The sequence below is a fragment of the Asparagus officinalis genome, chromosome 1 (genome assembly GCF_001876935.1).
Source record: "Asparagus officinalis chromosome 1, Aspof.V1, whole genome shotgun sequence".
Lineage (NCBI taxonomy): Eukaryota > Viridiplantae > Streptophyta > Magnoliopsida > Asparagales > Asparagaceae > Asparagus > Asparagus officinalis.
In genome coordinates, this window is record NC_033794.1 from 1,576,321 (window position 1) to 1,592,966 (window position 16,646).

General features: G+C 36.0%; 1 protein-coding gene across 1 annotated transcript; it reads right to left on the bottom strand.

Moving 5' to 3' along the window:
• Window positions 7,903-15,314, bottom strand: LOC109845525 (B3 domain-containing protein Os05g0481400-like). Its single transcript, XM_020414781.1, has 6 exons — window positions 15,189-15,314; window positions 14,821-14,877; window positions 10,233-10,267; window positions 9,958-10,126; window positions 9,651-9,857; window positions 7,903-8,317 (listed from the first exon to the last, which is right to left on the bottom strand). Exons 1-6 carry the CDS (start codon window positions 15,267-15,269, stop codon window positions 8,126-8,128), a joined length of 741 nt encoding a protein of 246 aa, XP_020270370.1. The 5' UTR covers window positions 15,270-15,314; the 3' UTR covers window positions 7,903-8,125.

A 16,646-nucleotide genomic window follows, 5' to 3' on the forward strand; every position in this document is an offset into this window, starting at 1 on the left:
GGCAGTTTTGTCATTTGCTAACAGAATAAGTATTTTGTCGGGTAGTGGAGGATCTACGCTTTTCTCGGTAATTTAAAAACAACCGCCACCCACAACCATCGACCGCTACTGGGGGGCTGCAGCCGCCGAGTTATACACGCGTCACGGACACGAGGCGGTGACCGGACCTAACGGATAAGGTTTGGCTCGTACCAGCAGGCACCACATTCTCACTCAAGTTTAAAGCCTCAACTTTATTAATAGATGAAAAATGCTTTAGGGATTCTACATGGGACATATCAGGTGTCGGTTCTATATCTCATGATATACTGTTCATAAACAGTATATCATGAGACAAAAAGCCGACAACTCACATGTCTCATGTAGGGTCCCGTATTTTTGGGTCCCTGTAGCACCACCCTTAATAGATTCCTTTAGGGGGTGGGGACTCCATTAACAGTGTACTAAAAAGATGTAAACTGCTGGTTCAAGTAAATGGATTTTAGCACTACCTTTTTTTTTCACCGGAGGGTGTCGCATTGAAAAAAAATAATGCTGGAGGGTTTCATAATAAAACCGTCAAACTTGATTGGTCTTTCATAATAATGGGTTTTAGCACCACATTCTCACTTTGTACTCAAGTTCTTTAGGTGGGAAATTATGTATGTTTCTTTCTTTCCCTGTACTTTCTGCTTTTTCCACTACAAATTAAATTAAATTTTCCACACTTATTTTGTGTGCAATTTTATTTAAAAGAATAGAAGGGGAAGACGAAGCATGACGTACAGTTTGGCAATAATCGTCATAATGAGAAAATATTAGGCTAATATATAGTATTAGTACCACAAGTCTTCTATTATTTTGATATTGTAAAGCTCAAATATTTATAAGAAAAAAAAAATAGAAAACGTAATCCCTGGTAGCAATTTACGAGAGAGAATAATTAATGCATATTTAGCACCCACTAAATAAGTAGTTTTTTTTTTGTTAAACTTCAGCTAGAAGCATCAATCAATAATATAATAAGAATATAGTACAACGTGCATGACAAAAATTTCAACGTAGTTGTTTTGACTCATCAGCAAACTTGCAAAAACAAAGCCAAAATAAATTATCTTACCTAATAATTAGGCTCCAAGTTACCCGAAAGCTGTCTTAACTCGGACAAGACAACAGATAAAAATAAATTCTTTTTTTAATAACATTTTTTCGGGTGATACTTTTGTCCTCAAATATATTATATATATGAACAGAAAGAGCTAAAAACTGGATATTTATTTTCCTTCGTCAAATCGAGCTGGTTCTCGTTCTAGAATGTAGACCCAAAATGAGGATCAGGTCTAGTTTTAGACTTAACTTGGACTTATATGACGAGGAAATTGTAATAAATATGGTTAGTGAATTAGGCTAGCTACTTAAAGTAGCAATTGCTCAAGCCAAAGGTAAAAAGTGTTAGGGACAAACCCGGGGCCTAATAGAGCAGGATCGCAGCAATAGTAGAGCAAAAGTAGTGATAAAATATTGGACACACAGATTTACGTGGTTCGGCACTTGATTGCCTACGTCCACGGGCAAGGATAGAAGAATTCACTATGAGGAAAAAACTCTGGAGTTACAAACTCTCTCTTTACAAGGAGAAACTCTCTCTATTTTTTTCTCTCTCACTCTTCTTATATAAGAAGTTGTTTCTGGGATGAGATTTCCTTAAGGATTTGGAGCCCTATTTATAGTTTTTAGAAAAACACTATGCACAATAAAATATTAATATTTTATTGTAGCAGTGGGGCCCACTGTTTTGTTTTCTTCTCAAATTTTCAAAGATGGCTGCTGCTTTTTCTTGATTATCAACATGTGGGCGGCTTGGGCTCTGACAATCTCCCACTTGAAGATTTGATTGAGTATCAATCATATCTTCACACCATTCTTTCTATCTTGCCTTCTTCATGTTGCTTACGTCTCCATCAGACCACAAGAGGATCTACACCAAATGAATTTGTCAGTATTGACTGCTTTTGTTAAAAAATCTGCTAGGTTGTCCTTGGTGTGAATTTTCTGCATATCCACTGTTCCTTCTTCTACTTTCTCACGAACGAAGTAATACTGAACTCGAATGTGCTTGGTCTTTGAATGAAAGGTTGGATTTCTTGCCAAATGCAAAGCACTCTGACTGTCACAAAATAAAGATATCTTCTTTTGTTCATAGCCGAGTTCCTCCAGCACCATCTTCAACCACATCGCTTCTTTACTGGCTTGTGTAGCTGCTACATACTCTGCTTCTGTTGTTGAAGTAGCCACAACTGACTGCAGTTTTGAAACCCAGCTTACAGCTCCGCCAGCAAGTGCAAACACATAACCTGTGGTGGATTTGCTATTATCACGATCACCTGCATAATCAGAATCAACATATCCACTGACAATAAAATCAGATCCCCCATAACATAATGCAACATTTGAGGTTCCTTGAATGTATCTTAGAACCCTCTTTACAGCATTCCAATGCTCTTTACCAGGATTCGCCATGTATCGACTAACCACTCCCACTGCTTGTGCAATGTCTGGTCTTGTACAAATCATCGCGAACATTAAGCTTCCCACTGCTGATGCATACGGCACTCGAGACATCTCCATCCTCTCTTCTTCACTGCTAGGACTCATACTGGAGGATAACTTGAAATTAACAGGAAGTGGGGTAGAAATTGACTTACAATCTTGCATGTTATAACGTCGCAAGATTTTCTTCAAATAGTTCTTCTGAGAAAGCCAAATCTTCCTATTAACTCTGTCTCGGTAAATTTGCATCTCTAGAATCTTGTTTGCAGATCCTAAATCCTTCATTTCAATTTCCCTAGCCAACTGAGCTTTTAATTCTTGGATACGATCTTTGTTGGGGCCTGCAACCAACATGTCGTCAACATACAACAATAGGATAACAAAGTTATTTTCACCAAACCTCTTGAAATATGCACAATGGTCTGAATTAAGTCTGTTGTATCCAAGGCTCATGATGAATGAATCAAATCTCTTGTACCAACATCTCGGCGCCTACTTTAGACCGTACAGAGATTTGTTCAATCTGCAAACCAAGTTCTCTTTTCCTTTTTCTTCAAAACCTTCTGGTTTGAGCATGTAAATTTCTTCTTCAAGATCTCCATGAAGAAATGCTGTTTTCACATCTAGCTGCTCTAGTTGTAAGTCAAATATAGCGCTCATAGCCAGGACAATTCGGACTGTTGTTAGTCGAACTACAGGAGAAAATATTTCATTAAAATCAATACCTTCTTTCTGAGCATATCCTTTTACCACCAATCTAGCACGATACCGCTCCACTTGATCATCGCCATTTCGCTTGATCTTGTAGACCCATTTGTTTCCAATGGTCTTTCTTCCTTGTGGCAGTGACACAAGTTCCCAAGTCTTGTTCTTATGGAGAGCTTCAATTTCTTCCTGCATTGCTGCCATCCACAAAGATGCATCTGTGTCATTTATAGCTTCATGAAAAGTTGATGGCTCTCCATCTTTTGTTAGAAGACAGTATGCAACATTACTCTCTGTAATATACTCCGAGTGCCAAGTCGGTGGTCTTCTCTCACGAGTTGACCTTTGAACTTCTGGAGCCTCGGCCTCGACTGGTTCTTGTACATCATGCTCCGGTGTCGCTTTAGAAAAATTCGGATTATCTTCTACCTGAACAGCTACAGTCTCTGAGTCCTTCCTCGAACTGCTTTCTTTCTCTTTACCTGAACAGCTACAGTCTCTGAGTCCTTCCTCGAACTGCTTTCTTTCTCTTTACTTTGTAGTTGGTTCTCTACAAAGATAACATCTCTGCTGATGATAACCTTGTGGGCAGTGGGATCCCACAGGTGATACCCCTTTACTCCATCAGCATACCCCAAGAATATACATTTTCTGGATTTTGAATCCAGCTTTGTAATTTCTTGGGCATTGTACATTACGTACACTGGACATCCAAATATATGGAGGTTAGAATAATCGGCTGGCTTGCCAGTCCACATCTCCATCGGCGTCTTCAATTGTATTGCACTTGATGGAGATCGATTCACCACATAACAGGCGGTTTTTACTGCTTCCGCCCAAAAGACTTTTTCCAGATTTGCAGTAGCCAACATAGCTCTTGTTCTTTCCAACAGAGTTCTGTTCATCCGCTCCGCCACTCCATTTTGTTGAGGAGTATAAGCCGTACTGAATTGTCTTTTGATGCCTTCATGCTTGCAGAATGCTAGGAATTCACCGTCTGTGTATTCTCCTCCATTATCTGACCTTAAGCACTTGATCTTCTTCTCAGATTCAAGCTCGACCCGCGCTTTGTAGGCTTTAAAAACTGAGAACACATCCGCCTTCTTCTTGATAGGATACACCCAACATCTCCTGGAGTAATCATCAATAAAGGACACAAAGTATTTTGCTCCTCCCAAGGATGTAACTGGTGCTTGCCATACATCAGAATGAACCAGTTCCAGAATTGGCTTGCTTCTAGAACTCGACGTCTTGAACTTCAGTCGATGCTGCTTGCTTGTAACACAATGCTCGCAGAATGGAAGAGCTACCGAATTAAGTCCAAGAAGCAGTTTCTGATCGGAGAGAACCTTCAAGCCTCGTTCTGACATGTGGCCTAGCTTGCGATGCCACATCATGGTTTGTTCTTCTCCACGGCTGGTTGATGCCACACATGAATCAACTTCCTGCAGAGTCTCTCCCTTGAGCATGTACAGATTTGCAGCTATCTTTTCTCCTTTTATTACCACAAGCGCCCCTCTAACAATCTTCATGATTCCATTTTTGATATGAGTTTTACATCCGAGCTCATCTAATTGTCCCAAAGACAATAGATTCTTCTTCAAGCCCTTCACATGTCGCACATCTTGAATGGTGTGTATTGTACCATCAAATATTTTGATTTTGATAGTACCAATACCACAAATCTCCAAGGCATGATCATTCCCCATGAATACAGATCCTCCTGAGATATGTTCATATTTGTGAAACCAATCTCTCCGAGAGGTCATGTGCCAAGAGGCTGCTGAATCTAGAAGCCAGACATCAGCAAACTTCTTTCTGCCTTCATCAACAGTGGTTGCTCCACTGAATAGAATTTCACCATCCTCTTACGTGCTGACAACACATCCTTGAGATGTTGATGGCTCTGAAGACTTTTTATCTCCACTCTTCTTGTTGTGCCAACACTCCGATTTGACGTGCCCTCTTTTGCCACAGTTGTAGCATTTGATATTCTTCTTACTTCGTGATTTCGATCTACCATGGGCATGACTCCCACTGGAGCCACGTTCTGTTGATCTTCCTCTCGTCACCGATAAGGCCTCCGCTTGCTGCGAACTTGTCTGCCTGTCTTCCTTGTTCTTGCGCCGATTTTCTTCCTCCAGAACAGCGGCTGCAACATCGTCGAAGACTAGATTGTCCGTGAGGACGTTGTTCGTCAGGTTGATGATGAGTTGATCATACGAGTCATGTAGACTCTGAAGTAGAAGTTCTGCACGCTCATTCGCACCAACTGTATATCCCAACGTTGTGAGTTGGGAGAACAGTGTGTTTAGGGTGTTGATGTGGTCGGTCATCGATGTAGATTCCGCCATCCTCAGAGTGTAAAGTCTCCTTTTTAAGAAGATTTTATTGTGCATGGATTTCGCCTCATATAGCTTTGTTAGAGTATCCCAGATCTCCTTTGCTGTCTTCTTCTCCTCTATGCTTGACAGCACCCCGTCTGCTAATGCCAGATGGAGATTTGCAATAGCATTTTCGTCCATCTCGTTCCACTTCTTATCATCTGTGATGTCGTCCGGCCTTGCACCAATGGCCGCCAGACAATTATCTTTTCTCAAGATAGCCTTTATCTTCAACTTCCACAGTGAGAAATTACTCCCGTCGAATTTCTCGATCTTGAACTTCGCCGCCATTGCTTCTACCACGAACAGTAACTTCTTACTATTTCACGTAAATAGTACTGTATTTATGAACAGTAACCGTATCCGTGAATAATATCGTACTTGTGAATAGTACCGTATTTGTGAACAGTGCCGTACTCGTGAATAGTACCCGTCACCTTCAAAGGGTAAGTGATAACCTAACTTATTTTCTGATGTGGATGATCCACCTTTGGTGGCAGCCACAGAGCATACGATAAGTAGATATATACAAGTACCCTAAGTTGGCTCTGATACCACTTGTTGGGACAAACCCGGGGCCTAATAGAGCAGGGTCGCAGCAATAGTAGAGCAAAAGTAGAGATAAAATGTTGGACACACAGATTTACGTGGTTCGGCACTTGATTGCCTACGTCCACGGGCAAGGATAGAAGAATTCACTATGAGGAAAAAACTCTGGAGTTACAAACTCTCTCTTTACAAGGAGAAACTCTCTCTATTTTTTTCTCTCTCACTCTTCTTATATAAGAAGTTGTTTCTGGGATGAGATTTCCTTAAGGATTTGGAGCCCTATTTATAGTTTTTAGAAAAACACTATGCATAATAAAATATTAATATTTTACTGTAGCAGTGGGGCCCACTGTTTTGTTTTCTTCTCAAATTTTCAAAGATGGCTGCTGCTTTTTCTTGATTATCAACATGTGGGCGGCTTGGGCTCTGACAAAAAGATCTAAAACCTCAACCAAAGGTAAAAAGATTTATCGTGCGTTAGGTTGCTTGCAACTATAGTTGCAATGTAAATGTTACTTGTACGCAACTGAAACGTTGCAACTCTTCTTACATTCAAATACAGTTACAAATGTCTAGTTCAAAACTTAAAATTTACAACTTACAGTTGCAGCTGTTTGATTTTGCTTAGAATTTTACATGTGCAGCTTATTTTTTACCATTAATAAATTATTAAAGTTATTAATTCTTGTCAAACTTTTAAAATAATAATATATATATTTTAAAAAGTAATAAATTACCTTAAGAATAATATTTTATTAAATAATATATTATTTAAAAATATATTACTTTATGAAAAATATATTATTTAAAAAATAATATATTTTTAAAATATAATATTTACAAAAGGTTACTTCTTAAAATTAATACTTTTTGAAAAATATTATTTTATTAAAAAATATTTTTTTGAAAAATAATATTTTCAAAAGAATAATACTTTTATTTTTGCAGAACAATAAATAATTATATTTTAAAAAATTATCTAATGAATTTTTTGAAAGATATTACTTTCACAAAAAAACATTTTTAGGAAAAATATTTTTAAATAACTTTATTTTTAAAACTTTTTTAAGAAATTATTATAATAATAAAATTTTAAAAGATTATTATAAATCTTTAATGAATTTTTATAATATTAAGTAATGTTTTTTATTTTTAATAAATATAAGTCAGACGCAACTATGACTTACAACTGATTTTAACGTAAGTCATGTGTTGCAACTAAGAGTTGTTTGTAGTTGTGGCTCCAACTACAACCGTGAATTCCAACAAAACTAGCGCTTGCAACTGAACAAATTTGATCCAGTTGCATGCAACTGGAGTTGCAACCACTTAAGTTGCAAGCTACCATACGCCCCCTTAGATTAAGGGGTAAGCAGCAACTACAGGTCAAGGACATCTGATAAATATCAATTTCGTGCCAGTCACCGAACAAAATACAGAAAAATAAGAAAAGCAGCCGACATTTCTCCGGAAATAGCCCAGCGCAATCATCTAGGGTAAATTGCAGATAACCCCCCCTCATCTATACCTTCACTATTGGTACTTACTACCTCTATATTGGTGCTTTAATAAGAGGAATATAAACCACAGATACCCATCTTTCTACCTCGTAAATCGAGATGTGTTGGTGCTATTAAATAGTTTGAGGGTTGATAAGTGCTACTAAATGTATAGATGGGAGGGGTTACCCGCAATTTGCTCAACCAGCAAATAAATCCATCAAATAATCTGCTAATAGTACAAAACACAGAATCTTTAACATTACGCAAAAATCATCAGTTTCATTCATTAAATAGCAAGTGCCAGCAGAAATAGTGTTACCTGTCAATGTCCTTTTCACTATATAAGCACTTCCTGCTGCATGGATGATTACCAATTTTCAGTACTAGAACTGATCAGACCCCAAAAAAGATGCAAAAAAACGGCCAGACCATAAGCAAACACGCTGAGGTACTATTCTATCTACGTCCGCGTTTTGTTGCCTCTAGCGCTTCCTTCGCGGAGCCAGTTTTGAGGGATCGTTTCTTTGAAACTGCCTGAATTGCCTTCTTCGTTCCACTCGAAGCTTTAGTTTTGGAAACTGCGGCGGCGCAATCTGCAGTTTTATCGGTTTCAGGTGATTCTCCCTCGATCGCCTTCATAATGTGTACCTGACGCGATGAAAGAAAGGAAAATGTTACGGTATGGAGCATCGTTAGTGATACAACTACTTATACAAACGACTGACTGAAGTTCGACTGGGGAGGTTCCTCATCATGAACATCACAACCAATGAAAACTCAACGACGCCTTTCACAAATGTCTTACGCGTCCGTTGCAGATGGTGAGTCAATTTGAACTCGGGGCCGTTTATCTATGACTCAGGTAATCCTTTTATGAATCAAGCAACATTCAGAGTTCAAAAGGTGTTTGTTATGAGAAAGCAAAAGCTCGGTTAAAGGGTATTGAAGATGTCCTAAGATTTGTTATGATGGATGATCACTATAATATTAATATATGATCTAATTGATTTTGGAGATCCACCAGCCATCTCATCAAGGGGAAAAAGAGATCTTTACTATGAACATCCATGTGGTGGTCAAAATAAGTTAATTTCAGTAGAATAAAGGCAACATCTTGAGCTCCATGCAAAGTGATTATGTACAATTAAAAACTTAGTTGTTTTCATATTTACTTGGGGAAAAGTTGGTAATTCAGTCTATTATCCAGAAAATTTGGTTCACAATTCATTAATTCCTTTCCTATTCTGTTTAGCTTACTAGCACCCTTTCTAGCCTTCTGAATCATTGCATTTGTATCGACAAACATCAAGCATTCTTCTCTTTTTGAGTGTTTGCAGAAACTAAAAGTACATTATTCCCTTGGTCTATGGTTACCCTGTAAATAGATCTCTTGACCTAACGAGCATCCCTGACTTTTGTCACGAAAAATAGTTCATATTTGATATGAGTGCCGTCTCCTGTGCATATCAGTCTAGTGTAGCTTAATAAAGCCTGCATTTAGATCCAGATATATGCCCTTATCCTGAACTTAGACAACTTTTTAGCAACATTTTTTTTAACTTAACAAAAGATTCAAACATATACAATTATTTGAGGGAAACACACGAGCTGGGATTAAAGCATCACATATGAACTTATGATCACCATGTACATCAGTTATATGTATGGAGGCCCAGGAAATCTGCTAATTGTCATTACTGGACTAGATTTCTCTCCCTAAATTTCAATATTTCAATACATTGTCGTTTTATAGTACTTATGGATAGTTTTAAAACCAAAATACATAACTATAGACTATCAATACAATTAATCTACAGCAACAAAAGTCAAAACAAAATCAAGTAACCTGTGAACAAAAGAATCTGCACTACGAAAAATAACTATTTGATGCAAACGACTAAAAGCATAACGGAAGGTTGCACATCATGGAGAGTAAGGTTTACCATAGTAGGCACTTAAAAAAAGTGAAATTCAATATTACCTTAAATCTTGCCGGCTCGCTTAGTTCAAATACTAAGACATCCCCATCTTCTAAATTATGATCTATTGCAAAGCCTCTCCATCCACCACTAAGACCATTCTTCCTCCCAAGGTATAGGACAGCATGTTCCTTACCCTTCTCATCTTCTAGAATCACTCTCAGCTCATTAGGAGAAAAGTTTTCTTTGCAAAACTTTGTCGGAAGTCCCTTAATGATAATAAAATACAAACACTTTAGGAATAAGTGATATTGATTTCACTTGATAGCACGAGACTCAATTTAGTGGTAGGAGTGATTTTTAACTTACAAGCCAAAAACCACCAGATACATGTGATCGAACCATAGGCTTAATGAATGAAGGATAGTGGGACGTTAAATCTCTCTGAAATTCCTCTGCTCTCTTTAATGCAGCAATCTTTTGATCTTCAGAAGCAATTCTTCCTGTATATTCTCTTGCAGCATTCGCATTCGTAGAGCTTCTCATAGAAATATCATGACTTTAGCATCATAATGACCACACATTTGTAGAAGTGAAGTGACAAATAGAAATAGAATAGCCATGCTTGTCATAAACAATCATACCTCGTGCGGTAATATCTTTGTTTTGGATCATCAGCCTGATGCAAATATTTAAGAACTTCAGTTAATATATGCCTGGTAGTATCTGTTGGATATTTTTAAAGAAAAGGCAATTTTGCCTTAATGAATTCTAATAAATTTTTGTAATTAAAATATGCAATTAAAATATGTTTTAATGTGTTTTAATTTGTAATTAAAATGGGCATAATGACTATACATTATGACGAACGTTACGAAATTTATTGAGGGATTTTGTAACGGCTCTTTTCAACCCCTATATAAACAACATATGTTGAGCTCAAGAAATATGAAGAAAAATGTGGAAAACTTATCTTGTTTTCTTTTCTCCTCTACATATCATTTTCATCTATACTTTAGTTTTACTTTATGGGCAACTTCTTCATCTGAGCTGAAGCTCTGCACTCTCGCCCGAGTGCAGAGGCCGGGCCGTTTCCGGGGGTTTTTACCGCTAGGGGGGGAGGGATCAACTGCACCAGGGCGATAGGCGGGTCCTCAATCTTCTAGGGCAGTGTTTACACGACTGCTCCCGTCAGGCCTGTTTCTCTAATTTATATTATCTATCTTTGATGTATTATTTATTTAATTTCTGGGTTTAAATTCATGCTATAATCTTTATTTATTTGATAAATTCCCAACAATCTAGAAGATTGAGAAGTTTATAGCTTTGATTTAAATCTGAAATTATTTTAAAGTTACTGTTCATTCGAGATGTTTACTGTTCATCCGAATAAAAAAAACAGAAAGAAAATTGATTATCTTTTTGTTTTAAAAAAAAAAGTTTTGTTACTGTTAAAAAAAAAACAGAGGAATTTTATAGTTGTTGTTAACACAAAGAAAATGTAATTGCTTTAATTATATATTTGTTTATCTATTAGTATTATTGATTTGATGTTATAAAATCCGAGGAAAAAAAATTGTAACTGTTACTGTTCATTCCAAAAATAAAGATTGTATTGTTCATAAAAAAACAGTTTTAATTTTATTTAAAAAAAACATTACTGTTCATTTATTTTGAAAACGGTACTGTTCATTTTTATTAAAAAAGTTACTGTTCATGTAAACAGTTTTGGTTATTTAAAAAAAATAATAATAATTAAAAAATTGTAGCTAAATATTTCTGTTAATTTAATTTAACAGTTAATTACATTTGTCTTATAGTTGGTTTATAATCAATAATTATTGTAAGTTACGAATATCAAACAACCTTTATTGGTTTCTAAAAGCCTAGTTTATATTTGTTAGAATCATCTAAAACCTACCCTTATTCCCTTGTGCTAGTGAATATGCTCGCATTTGAAACATGCAATAAATTTGTAGCAATGCACATTTTATTTTAAAAATTTTATATGCATGGTTTTGACAAGAATAAAGAGAACAAACTCTGGATGCATAGATGCTTTGAAATATCTGGATTTGTTCATGGTTTAATACTATTATTTCTTTAAGCTATCAATAATATGGTGCATTCTATTAATAATTCCATATTTTAGTGTATTTATGCATCTAATAATCTTAGTACAGAAGGTGGTAAAAGTGAATGCAAATTTGTTCAGCAACTTCTGTGGCAGTTGTCTACAGCAGATGAGTTTTTACTCTTAAGACATGAAAATCATGAGGTTCGAACATCAATAGGTAAACCCCTCCTCGGCCTTATCCAACATATGCTTGCAGTATAATTGCTTAGGAAAATTAAATGCTTGCAGAAAATATTTTAAAGTTTTCTGTTACTGTTAAGAAACAAAAACTCATTGAGTGAACCGATTCAAGTTTTCTTGGATTAGTTGGTGTCTAAGGCAAGGTTTAAAGGTTACGTAATGCGCTCTGCAAGGAACGAGGTACTTAATTGATCTTTGATCAACCTCTATTACTATCCTTACCTGGCTAACTACCCGAGTAAAACTTTAATCTTTTCACTTTAGGAGTTTTTGGTTTGGAATAAGAGGACCGGAATTATGAGAAAAATTCATATGCATTTATTTAATTACATTTCTTGCATCATATATTGTCTAATGATAAATGATCAATATATGAGCGAACCAAATTAAAGAGGTGCATTTTTTAAAATTCTATTTTATATGGTGGATTATATTTTAAATCTTCAAATGTAAAGTTTATCACTTTTATTGCATTTTGATGAATATTGCAATAAATGCTCATATATCTTTTTAGATAACTTGCATTTGTTACATGATTAATTACAAGGTGTTATGCAAGAATACACTTGAAAAATTTAAAGCACGTATGTACAAATATTATTTTTATTTTTATTTGTATAAGAGGTGGTACTAGAAAATGGCAACATAAAATTGGAAGGTCTCTTTTGTAGACAACCATTATTTGTATAAGAGGTGGTACTAGAAAATGGCAACATAAAATTGGAAGGTCTCTTTTGTAGACAACCAATTTAAATTTGGAAGGTCTCACTTGTAGGCAACCAATTTAAATTTGGAAGGTCTCATTTGTAGGCAACTAATTTGCAACATCTTATAATAGAAGAATTTTAAAAATTTTATGCATTTGAATTATGAAGTATGATATATATTTTAAGATACGAAATCCTATTATGCTCTGCATGTATCTAATTTTAATTTCATTCATGTATGTGCATATGCATAACTGCAGAATTTTAGTTCCACATTAGTTTGAAATGTTCAGATATTAAGGTCAATCTCTTCAGACATAGACTATGATCTTTTATGATCATAGATCATGACCTAATGTCAATTTCAAACAATATGATGGACTAATTACAAAATAAGAACTTGATAAATAAATACAACGCCTGCTAGGCAAAGTTATGATTCTAGACTTTGTAAAGTCTGTGAAAAGAATCTTGATGACCCTTTGACTAAGGGATTATCCAGGAGTGTGGTTCTGGATTCATCGAGGGAGATGGGGTTAAGCCCATAGATGAGGTCACTGACAGCGGCAACCCAACCCTTATTTGGAGACGTAGTCCCAATGTCGGTTCAATGTGGTAGAAACAAGCTGGACTAGTGACACTCGTGTGGAGCATCGACCTAGATATATTTATATATCATTATGTAGCATTTGCTACTACCCCTTCTCTATGATGACGATGCTCTTATGATACAGCTGGCTAGGCTGAGTTTTACTCTTAATAAGTCCAACGCGTGTATTGTGGGGGGTATTAAATAAACAGCTGTAGTACCCTTTGAGGACTTACCTACGTGAGAGGAACCGTGATGGCCGCGGTTAGGGGGGGCTGGGCTAACCCCTAGAAACTCTCATGAGTCGGTTTATTGTGAGCATGGCCTTTAACGCTCATAGGTTGCCCAACCTATTTTTATTTTGTGATTTATTAATTTATTTATTGATTTTTAAGTTTTCAGTCAATATTGCTTTTTGGGGGGGACTGTTGGATATTTTTAAAGAAAAGGCAATTTTGCCTTAATGAATTCTAATAAATTTTTGTAATTAAAATATGCAATTAAAATATGTTTTAATGTGTTTTAATTTGTAATTAAAATGGGCATAATGACTATACATTATGACGAACGTTACGAAATTTATTGAGGGATTTTGTAACGGCTCTTTTCAACCCCTATATAAACAACATATGTTGAGCTCAAGAAATATGAAGAAAAATGTGGAAAACTTATCTTGTTTTCTTTTCTCCTCTACATATCATTTTCATCTATACTTTAGTTTTACTTTATGGGCAACTTCTTCATCTGAGCTGAAGCTCTGCACTCTCGCCCGAGTGCAGAGGCCGGGCCGTTTCCGGGGGTTTTTATCGCTAGGGGAGAAGGGATCATCTGCGCCAGGGCGATAGGCGGGTCCTCAATCTTCTAGGGCAGTGTTTACACGACTGCTCCCGTCAGGCCTGTTTCTCTAATTTATATTATCTATCTTTGATGTATTATTTATTTAATTTCTGGGTTTAAATTCATGCTATAATCTTTATTTATTTGATAAATTCCCAACAGTATCTTGCATGCATCTATATATCTACAAACGTATATGTATGTACGTGGGTGTGCAAGTGTAAAGTGTTGCATTCATATTAGGGTTCAATAGGCTCAATTTAGGATGCTTTACCTATGTCATGACATTGACATAGTTCAAAATAGAGCAGTGCACAAATTTGATGACCTTTTACACTTCTTCCGATTCTACTTTCATAAATCTATTCTAAACATTATTCAAAGTGCAATGATGTTCTAAATTGAGGTCTTAACTAATATGTTTCAAAATTGCACTTTGATCTTGGTTTTGTATAGTATTTCTTCAAAACAAAAGAGGGGCATTGAACCAAGTTCTCCTCTGAGCATTAATTTTTAATTGGTGTGGATATTGAAATGCTTCCATGTGCAGAATTGATACGTGTAAGTGAATTTGGATAGGTATATCCTTCCTGTTACAAGAATTGAGAGTCAGCGATGAATTTGTTGTGATAAGTTTAATAAAAACACGAAACTTCCTCATTTATTTAGATTGCAAATTTCTTTGACATGAAGCCGAAAATACAGCCATTAGATTCAACTGTAGTTAAAAACAAAATTATCTTGAATGGGTGGAAACTCGAAACAATGGACGGTAATCTTACCCATAGTTTGTATTCTCTCCTTGCAAACTCGACGATATCCCTTGAAATTCCAATTTCCTTCCCCAAAAATGAACAAAACAATTAATTAATCGAAGGGAAATATGTCCAGAATAATTGCAGTTTTTTTAATTATTATCAGTTTTTACTAAAAAGATCCGACTTTGAAAAAGACCCAATTTTGATAGGAAATACACTCAGACGAGGATGATTACAATAGATAAAAAAAAGTTGGAAAAATGGTTTTTTCTCATTAATCAGGACATTTTGAGCAGACCCGTCATCACATTTCTTAATATTTCAAACAAAACTCAGAGATTCATAATCGAACAATGGCAATGAAGTTGATAAAAAAAATTCGATTTTGGTACCTCGAGATGCTTGAGGTTTTGCCTGACTCTCTCCTTTAGGATCTCTTCACCGGAGTTGATCTCAACAGCAGCAGCGGCCATTTCCCCTTTGTCTCTCCTTTGATTTTTTTTCCCTTCCCCCTTATGTCCCCCCCTAAAATGAACGCTTGAAAAAAAAGGCGCCTTTTTTTTGCACTTTTGAATCCGTTTCAAATTCAAAGTCCATACACACTCGCACAGGGCCGTCACGTTTCTTTTGGGTTTGACATTAAGCACCTTGACATTTTTAGATTTTCAGATTTACCCCTATTTTCAAAGGTCAGGTAATCTTGGATTAGAGTTGCCCTTTTGCATTCCTTAAAAGTATAGAATATTAGGTTTTACTAGGAAAATACTCTATATGTTAGGGTGTCGAGTTAAAATTGGGTTAGGACTGAACCCAGACCAATTTTAACTTGTTTCTTGTTTGTCAAATTACAGGGTTTGGCGGTCGACCGCCAAAATCGTCGCGGTCGACCGTTACCAAGTCCAGAAAACTTTCTGAGGCTATGCACATTTCCGGTCGACCGCCCCAAAGCTCACGGTCGACCGGCAAGCACCCAAAGCTCTGCCTGCTCCAAAAATCATGTTCTTCTCCGATGTTTTCGCCGTTTCTACACCATGAATATAGTCACATTGTTACATTTGACTGTTATGTTAATAAGGGATTAGCGATCACTAAGGAGAGTTTAATCCAAGGAGAATCGATGTAGTGAATCTGCACTACTCGAGCATGCAACGGTGCGATCAACTTCAGTAATTATCAACATTATAAATCTATGCATATTTAATTGGATCTATAACAATCAATTAAGCAACGGTATGGATATATTAGTTGGGGGGAAAAAACTAAGAAGTTCTTTAGTTATGATGATAACAGGTTTCTTAAGTTTACAATTCAAATTACAGAGAGTTGAATCCAAATGTAGTAAAATCCCCAAAAATGTTCTGAATGTGTGTAAACTGGAAATAATAGACTATAGTCTTATCCATAACTTGCATTCTCTCCTAGCAATTTCAGGACATCCCTTCAAATTCCCAATTACTCATTCAAGAAGGAATAAAAGAATTAATCAAGCAAAGGGGGAAAATTCAAAAATAAGAAAGAACATATCAGATTTCTTCGTTTACATTCAGAATATCATTTTCAGCAAAAAAAATTTGAAAATGAAAATTTCGAAAACAAAAATTGAAGATCTGTCATCAAAGAGCAACTTTTGACAAAGAACCAATTCTGATAGCTGGGGGAAAAAACATTAAAAATTTTCTTCCTCGTATAAAAGGTCTCTTCATATCTTGCATAGATCCCTAGGTATCATCAATGGATAGAATGTTTGTTGGATGGTCCACTTAAGTTGACATAAGAATTTCTCTAATTTAATATGAAGTTCATATACTTTAATGTGGTGCAACAAGTCAATGACCCCCTCAATTGAAAAT